We start from the raw sequence: 10,111 nt of genomic DNA on the forward strand, positions 1-10,111 counted from the left end.
TTCGATTGGTGTGCTATGATGTCGATTTTGCCAAATAGTTGCATTTATTTTCATCGGAATTTTGATATTGAAATTGAAAATTAGCAGCCCTGAATGCGGCACTGTGCATCCTCTCTTCACCAAATGCGTTGTTATTTTAGGAATGATTCTGATAGATGTAAGGTAAGCACGGCAATGCACTCGGTTCACGAGTGTTCCCGTTTGTCAAAAGCCTTCATACGTAAGCAGAGGCTTTTAGGGCAGGGTTGGTCGGTGTCCTATTTTGATGTATATTATACTCAAGTTTAATATGTATGAGGGGGAAGTACCGGACGGGCCTCTATGCCCGAACACTAGCGATTTCTCGAAAATAAGGAATGATAAAATTATATGGAAAGAATAGGACAATAGTAACATTAAAGTACTATTTTCCATTCTTTCCAAATATATTTATCATTTTTTGTTTTTGAGAAATCGTCAGTGTCCGGGTATAGAGTCCTGTCCGGCCATACAGGACTTTCCCCTACTGTTTAGTTATTTATATCAATACACCATTTTAGTTAGTTTTTCTAAAGAGTCAGATATATACAATATAACATAATTTACTGCTGCATAATGCATTTTTTCAGATGCATGAGATATTTTAGGTGAATACTATGTTTTTTAAGATGCTGAATCCAAAACTGATTTTAATTTTTCTCTATTACGTACACATTTTTGCAAAAAATGTGTCTGAATGGAAAAGTCACCGATTTAAAGGAAAAATCAATACCATAAATTTATAATAAAAAGCTTAAAAGCCTAAGATTTTTCAAATTAAATTTTGTATGAAACATTTGCAGAGCAGAATATAGTCTACAATCTTCTTAAATTGAGTACTGCAGGATTTTTTTTCTATTTTTGGTAGATTAGGCCTTTAAACCTTGTTATAAAATTGAATAAAAAAATCGCATGTACAAGTATCGATCCCACTAATTTTACACTTTTGAGACTATCTGTTGTTAGAATTTTCTGTGAAGCTGACGTTCCAACCAAAGGGACTAGAAATTTCCCTGAATGTTGAGTGCGCAGACTCGTCGAATGGCGCCAATTACCGATACGAAGTCATTGTTAGTCAACATCAGCCGATCGTCACCAGCTGAAAGGCTGCAACAAGCACTTCGCAAAATCACTGTTGCTCCAACTTCGACGCTGGTGTGACGCGTGAGTTCTAGTGTTCTTGTTTTTTTACAGTTTGCGAGTTTTGTGGCTTTAATGAAACCATAGAATGCGTTATTTACTGCCAAGCAGCATAAATCCGATTCAGTTGTTTGTTAAGCTTCAATTAAAACGATGTTGTGGGAAACGCTTGTGGAATACATAATCATGTATCGCTTGTGGAATACATAATCATCTTGTACTACACACTGCCTGGAATCTTGCCTAATAATGACATTCATCAAGTACATAAAGGTTTTGTGAAATTTCGATTGGTTTTTGGATCGATAGTGATTGATTGCAGATTAGTGGCTGCATCTAAGGCACCGCTTGTAGTTATCTGGATTGGTTTTCAATAGAAAAAAAATCATAAAATAGAACATTTTGTCCCTGTTCTACGTCAACGAACCAGGAATAGCAGAAAAAGAAACTGAAGTGTTTTTCATATTAAACGAACTGTTTGAACAATATATTGCTTACTCTGGGTCATGTTTTAAGTGCTTATAATAGTTCGAACACTGCTTTTTTATAAACTGGTGCTAATCCTGTATATTTCGACTCCAGTTACAAGCACAAAGCACATCGGAGTACAAGGACGATCTATATCTAAGTAAGTTTCTGGGCTTTGCGGTTTTGTTTTTGAAAAAGTTTCTACTCTCGCGAATATTTATTTCGTTTTATATGAGTCAGTTCAATATAGACGAAGAAGCATCACGTTTTGTGATTTCGCTAGGTTTGTTGTAATGTTAAAAAATTTCAGGTCGATGAAAATTTTTGAAAAAATCGATATTTTTACTTTAGATTTCGATGCTATAGACGAAATAAGCTTTAATTTTATTTCTGTAACGATACAGCCTCGGGAAGCGAATGAAAAATTATAATGCACCTAAGTATATCAGTGCATTGCGGGAAATATAAATCAGCTCAATAAAGCGCAGCTGAATTTTCATGTAGTTTTTTTTCGGTAACTAAACGATGTATTGGAACATTTTTTTTGGTTTTGTTGGTAGATATTTGGAGAAGATTTTCATAAATCTTGAACTATGTAAATAAAACAGCCTAAGAAGTAAAAGAAGAAAACAGTGGTTGAAAAAACAAAATTTGGTCTTCTCTTTCTTTCTAGCGGATTGTGTTTTGTTTACAAAGCAAAAATTATTAAACTATTCTTCCAATATTTACCAAAAAAATAAAAAAAAGTTTATCCAATACGCTATCTAGTTTCCGTGCAATTTGAAAACCATGGTTTGGCAGGCGTGATGTTTTATGTTCCCTTAAATAAGTCACTACGTACAGTTCTGACAGTTTGACTGTTATGTTCTTAATTGAATTAGTAGGTAAGCATGAGTACATATAATTTACTTAAAAAGAGGCTTTATAGTTCAAGTCAAAGAGTATATGTACTTATATTCTCTAGCTAAAGCAATACTATTGACGTCATTTGAAGGCTAATCGACATAGCAAATGTGTGTATGTCTGCCTGAATTTGAATATGGATGGACATGGGTATTTATGTGTATGTGCGTGCGCGCATGTATGCGTATGTGTGGATGCGTCTGTATTTGTGTGTTCTCTTAAATGCCACAATTTTTAATCAAACTTAAACCAATTTGAATGCTCTCGATGATATTTCAAAAGTAATAACCCAAACTACTTTCTTTAAATTGTTTCGAATATGTTTTAAATTTTTTATGTACGATACCTCGGTTTTCTTGCAATCGGCGACAAAGAAGATTTGACAAGTAACAAGTTTTTTTTAACTTAGTAGGATAAAGGATCCATATTTCGCCAGTTTGATGAATCCAAAGCCTTTTTGCATATTTTTGGAAGACTTAAAATAAATTATTAATTTTATGAATTGGTAAAATTAAGGACATGTACTACCAAAAATAATTATTACATTTGGCATGTTACTAATTTATCAGGTATTACATACTTACAATTTGAAAATACCATCTCATATTAAATGTATATTTTTTTACAAAATCAAAACGAGAGGTAAATTCATTACATTGGGGAAAAATGTAATGAAATTGTTTCATTATTTAATTATTCTCGACTAATTTGATTCTATTTACAATATTTCTACTAATTTTATACCAATTTCACTTTAAACTTTGGATAATTTTGGAAAATTCATCAAAATTAAAGTGGCGAAATATGGTATCCACTTTTAGTCATGGATCCAAATTTCGCCACTTGAATTTTTTTTAAAAACCGTTTTCATTCGCTGGTCTCTAATTACGTCATTTCTTTTATAAAATTGCAGAAATTAGAACAAAATCAATAAAAAAAGTTAGTAAACTAAATATCGATCGTTTATCTTAAATATTTCTTCATCAGTTGGATTTCAGTGCCATTGACTCCATGAAATTCATTGCCAATTGAATCACCAAAGAAACAAGTGTAATATTGTTGTGGTATCTTCGACAATACAAAACACGTTTTTAAAATTAGATGAAGAATTTCATGGGGAAAATCGTAATTGAACAAAATGCAATTGAAGTCGGTGAAATTTTTAACAGAAAATTTGATGGCGATTTCATGTGATTAAAAAAGGAAGTGCTATTTGAGATTTTACAGAGTTTGCTGATCCCCGAAGTTTGTAATTGGAAACACCAAAAAGATGATGTAGTTTTGTGTGTATGCCCTTCTTAACCAGAATCAACCCAATGATGTCATATGGCATCACTATATAAATTAAAAAGAAATTGATGTTACCATTTAGTTAACATTTTTACCTTTGTTATACTATAACAAAGGTTTAGAAATTGGTCGAAAAACACGAAGTTGATCCGAGGCCCGGAGGGCCGAGTCACATATACCAATCGATAAGGTTCGACCAAAAGTAATTTGATAAAACATTGATGAAATTATTTAAGTAAACTTCACTGATATGAACCAAACAGAAAAAAACCCGAATTAATCCACCTAGCGGCGTGACCTAGCCTTTCTACTGTCACAATAATCATTATTTAATTTCTTAGGAACATCTGTAATTATCTTGACTATATTTTTAAATATCCGTTCCGTATTCCTCAAAATCCTTATTTGCCAGTAAAACTCACAACGTATTGCGAAGAATAATTATATTTAAACAAGATGAGGTCGAAAAATAGTGCAAAAACTGCGCCATAAACATGCTTGAGGATGAGAAATATGATCAACATGATTTCCAGCGCTTGTCATTTTGGATTTATTAAAACATGATACATGACATAAGACATCTGTCCTTTAAAATGTCACTAACGAAAACAAACCTTACAAAATCACTACCGCGCAACGTTTACTTCCTATTTTTCATACATTTCTAAGCTCTAATATCTAATGATTGAAAAGAGCATCTATTGATGCGCAAAATTTGTTTGAAATTTGTATAAATTTATTTGGTAAAATCAACACACTAATCCTATACACCACTTTACCTACATGCTTAAATCAACTGCTTTTTTTCGCTTTTTGCTTTCCTTGTACAATTGTGAGTAACAGCAAGAGAAGAAAATGACAATTGAAACCTGAAATCAAAGAAAGAAAAAAATTTTCGATTGAATCCCACTATTTAATATTTATTTGCAACAGATACGTAGTTCGCCTACGACGTGCAGACTTCATCAGTGTCTTATTTCAAAGCGTATACGTATCTGTCGCGAATAAATATAAAATAGTGGAATTTAGTCGGTAAAAGTTTTTTTCTTTTCTTTTATTTCAGAGTTCGTATTCCACTAAGAGGCTTCAAAAACTTCAGACTATTGACATGTTTCTCACTTTTCTTGAATTTCATTGCAAATGGTCATCACATACATACATACATACATACATACATACATATATACATACATACATACATACATACATACATACATACATACATACATACATACATACATACATACATACATACATACATACATACATACATACATACATACATACATACATACATACATACATACATACATACATACATACATACATACATACATACATACATACATACATACATACATACATACATACATACATACATACATACATACATACATACATACATACATACATACATACATACATACATACATACATACATACATACATACATACATACATACATACATACATACATACATACATACATACATACATACATACATACATACATACATACATTGCACACATTGCACACATTGAATACAATCAACATTTGATTGATGTTTTGATTTCACACGTTTTAACGGTTTAATATACGGTGGTTAAGTGTTAAAGTTTGAATAACTTTTGAATGAACCGTCCGATTTTAAATAACTCGGTTTCGTTTGATAGATCTCAGCAGTAATTTTCAAATAATAATAAAATGTGTGATGTTTTTCATTGAATTAATTTAAATGTTGCAAAAATAGGTTTTAAATACTATTTTTTCACATTTCTTTATGTAACTTTCAAACTACAAGTCCAATCGTCATGAAATTTGGAAGTTAAGGGTTTGTAAGGCTCCTCTTTCATATGCAATCAATTTTGTTCAAATCGGTTAAGGGATCTATGAAATAATGAAGTCCCATATTTTTCGTATTTTTATACATAACTTTTGAACTAAAAGTCCGATCAGTAAGCAATTCAATAGCGACAATAGCAATGGGACACCTAGACCTTTCATTTGATACTAAGAACATTAAAATCGGTCCAGCCATCTCCGAGAAAAGTGAGTGAGATTGAAAGCGTTACATACACACACACACACACACACACACACACACACACACACACACACACACACACACACACACACATACATACACACACAGAAAATGCTCAGTTTTCGAAACTGAGTCGAATGGTATATAACATTCGGCCCGCAGGACCTTCTTTCCATTTCCGGTTTTCCAAGTGATTTCTATACCTTCATACTATATACTTATATAGTAGCAAGGCAAAAAGTTTTGTTCATGAAACTGAACTCACTTCAGTCTTTCTGACTATTAGATCTCGCACAATCAATATTCTTTCGTGAACATAACTCTTATTTTATCTAAAATTGAATTAAAAAAGTTCGAAAACAGATACTGACGAAGCCTGCAAGTCGTAGGCGAAATACGTATCGGTCGTGAATAAAATATACATAGTATATTTAACGTATGCTTTCCGACTGTAATATGCAATTTTCAGGTTCTGTTTTTCGGCTATGTAGTCTGTATTTAGCAGTCAAAACGATGTTTTGCTTCTATATCCGACGTTTCGGTGGTTTTATTCCACCTTTTTCAAGGAAACTAAAATATTATTACAAATAAATTCGTTTTTTTCCGTCTTAGAAGAAGGACTTATTTTTAACTTACAGAGGCTGTACGTTTTGTTGTCTGGTGTATGTGTGTATCTACTTTGTGATCGTCCATGTAATTTACAAATGGCGTCCTCTTTATATTGCTGTGTGAATACTGATAGTGATTGTTTGGTCTTCATTTTAACTGTTTTTTTACTTACTACATTTAATATAATAATTTGTTGTAATTGTGTCACTTTTTTCTATTTTTAGTAGTCCGGTAAAACGAGCTTTTGCGGTAAACGTCTGTTAGTGTCTCTAGCAACGGTTTGTGTGCCGTCTGTTTTTGCTGTTGGTCACTTTGATTGTACTGACTGTTTGAGATTTGACAATTGTGTGGTGACGGTATAGCGTCACTCTGATCTGTGATTGTTTACATTTTTTAGTGTGTGTAATACTCCTGCATATATAATACTTAACCCTTGTGTATCTGTGCGTTTGTTTATGCTGTTTTCATTTGATACTATGTGACACATTTCAAGATACGGAAGAGAGTGTTGTTTGTTATGTTTGTCTATGATTTTTGTGCTGTTAAAGTCGAATCTATGATTTAGTGTTATGGTGTGATCCATTAGTGCTGTCTTTTCCTTTAGTGCGGCTATTTGTGTTTCTACGGGTATGCATTCGGTGTTATCCTGTGGTGTTAACAGTTTTTCCAGTGCGTTATAGTGTGTTTTGTGTCCACTTAATCTTGTTTTTAATCTGTTAGTGGTTAATCCTATATAACAAGCATCACAATCTTTGCATGGTATGCTGTAAATTACGTTGCTATGGTGATCCGTGGGGATGGGATCTTTTATGTTAGAGAACAATTTTTTAACTGTGTTTGTATTGTATGTGGCTAATTTTATGTTGGGATATTCCTTTTTCAGCTGCTTGTTGATCTTGTTCGACAGGTTTGGTATGTATGCGATTGAATGGTAAGTATATTGTAGATTTTCTGCTGTTGTTCTGCTGTCATTTGGTTCACTGGTAGGTATGATGCTGCAATGCTCGTCCATGCGATTTATGAGTCTGCGTCGTAGGGCTTTTGGGTAGCTGTTTAGGCTAAGTTGTTTTTCGACGATAGCTATTACTTCTGCCTTATCTGGATTGGTTGAAAGTTTGTTTACCCTGTTTATAAAGTTTTTCGCCACATTAAGCTTCTGATGTAAGGGGTGTTGTGAGTTGTAATCTAAGAACCGGCCGCTTGATATGGGCTTTATATACCACTGCGTTTTTACGCTTTGGTCTGCAGTTCTGATCAGCAACATGTCCAGGAATGGTAAGCGTCGATCAACTTCCAATTCGTATGTGAATTGAATATTTGGATGGTGGCTATTGAAGGTGTTTAAAACGTGCTGGATCTTGTCGGGCGGGATAGTCAGGATCAAATCATCTACATATTTTCGTATGAATGGTGGTTTGAAATCCAGTAAACGGCAGACTGAATCTAGCAAGTTTTCCATTACTAGGTCTGCTAATGCTGGCGAGAGAGGATTGCCCATAGCGGTGCCGTCTAACTGTTGGTAGTGTTGGTTGTTGTACTTGAAGTAGCTTGAATCTATGCAAAATTCGACTATTTCTAGAAATAGATCTAGGTTTATGTCTGTATGTTTGTCGATGTTTGTCCAGTTATTGATAATATCGTGTATAACTAGTGCTTTGGGAATTGATGTGAAAAGTGAGGTGACATCCAGAGATATTAGCACATATCCTATAGGCAGTTTCACTGTGTTAATGTATTCGCAGAAGGTGAATGAATCCTTTATGTTGTACTGGCTGTTTGTGGAGTTCTGAATTATTTTGCTGACATATTTTGATAATTGGTACGATGGGGCAGTCATATTCGGTACTACCGGTCGTAGTGGGAGTCCTGCTTTGTGTGCTTTTGGTTGGCCGTATATTCTGGGGCAAACTGCATTGTGGGTTGATAGTTTTAGAGCTGTTTTTTTGTCTATTAGCTTTAGGTTTAGTAGACGTTGAACTATGTTGTTGTTTTTTTGTTGATAACGGGATGTAGGATCGCGAGATATTTTTTGGTATGTTTGTTGACTGTCTAGCAACTGCATCATTTTTGTCTGGTAATCGTCTTTCGATATAAGTACCGTTTTGTTCCCTTTATCCGACTTTGTTACTAAAACATCTGGATTCTCCTTTAAGAACGTTTTGGTGATTTTTACTGCGTCGTTGTAGAACTGAAGACAGTGGTCTGTTTGGTTGGTGTGGTTATTGTGGTAGATATGATTTAGAACGGAGTTGGTGATGGAACATCTGGTCCGGTCTTGAACAGCTGTGTCCGTATTTGTTTTTAGTATGTTTTCGATTTCTGCAATCAAGTGGAAAAATACTATTTTGTCGATTTTGCAAGATGGAAGCGCGAAATTTGGACCGAGGCTTAGCAGAACTTCCATTTGTGGTGGAATTTGCTTTGAGGTGCCATTGTATAACGCTTTTGGATTGCCTTGTGGAGTCTGTGAGTTGGATGATTCTTGACATTTGCGTATGATGTTATTGAACTTGCTTTTCGTTTTGGTAGACTTTTCGCGGACATGTTTATCGTGGAAACTATTTTGGCTATTGAAGAACGACATCTGAATTTGTGTACTGATACTCGATGATTGAATTTTCACTGATAGAGCTTCTTTTTGTTGTTGAAGGCATTTTAACTTGAAAAAAGTGTGCTGTATTTCGATGTTTAGGACTGCTTTTTTAAATCGGTTGATGCATTTACTGAGTTTTCTTGTATATGGACCATTTTCCTCCATCAACGGAAATACGAATTTGAAATTGTTTGCAATATGGACTGGGAAAACTCCTCTTTTGCGGCATCGAATCAGGAATACTTTTCTACTGATCATGCTTCCCAGTTTTTTAGTGACTCTAGCATAGTCTTTCAACAATAGTTTTGTTTCTGTACCGTATTGTTGCTCGATGTTTTGATAAAAGTGGACGCTTGTATAGTTCGCCATTGTTTTGTACTTTAACGTATGCTTTCCGACTGTAATATGCAATTTTCAGGTTCTGTTTTTCGGCTATGTAGTCTGTATTTAGCAGTCAAAACGATGTTTTGCTTCTATATCCGACGTTTCGGTGGTTTTATTCCACCTTTTTCAAGGAAACTAAAATATTATTACAAATAAATTCGTTTTTTTCCGTCTTAGAAGAAGGACTTATTTTTAACTTACAGAGGCTGTACGTTTTGTTGTCTGGTGTATGTGTGTATCTACTTTGTGATCGTCCATGTAATTTACAAATGGCGTCCTCTTTATATTGCTGTGTGAATACTGATAGTGATTGTTTGGTCTTCATTTTAACTGTTTTTTTACTTACTACATTTAATATAATAATTTGTTGTAATTGTGTCACTTTTTTCTATTTTTAGTAGTCCGGTAAAACGAGCTTTTGCGGTAAACGTCTGTTAGTGTCTCTAGCAACGGTTTGTGTGCCGTCTGTTTTTGCTGTTGGTCACTTTGATTGTACTGACTGTTTGAGATTTGACAATTGTGTGGTGACGGTATAGCGTCACTCTGATCTGTGATTGTTTACATTTTTTAGTGTGTGTAATACTCCTGCATATATAATACTTAACCCTTGTGTATCTGTGCGTTTGTTTATGCTGTTTTCATTTGATACTATGTGACACAT

At 34.0% G+C, this 10,111-nt stretch overlaps 1 protein-coding gene across 1 annotated transcript; it reads right to left on the reverse strand.

Moving 5' to 3' along the window:
- Nucleotides 1-6,837: 6,837 nt before the first annotated feature.
- Nucleotides 6,838-9,435, reverse strand: LOC128732703 (uncharacterized). Its single transcript, XM_053826007.1, has one exon. It carries the CDS (start codon nucleotides 9,433-9,435, stop codon nucleotides 6,838-6,840), a length of 2,598 nt encoding a protein of 865 aa, XP_053681982.1.
- Nucleotides 9,436-10,111: the final 676 nt, after the last annotated feature.

Source organism: Sabethes cyaneus, chromosome 1, assembly GCF_943734655.1.
Source record: "Sabethes cyaneus chromosome 1, idSabCyanKW18_F2, whole genome shotgun sequence".
In the NCBI taxonomy this organism is placed as follows: Eukaryota; Metazoa; Arthropoda; class Insecta; order Diptera; family Culicidae; genus Sabethes; species Sabethes cyaneus.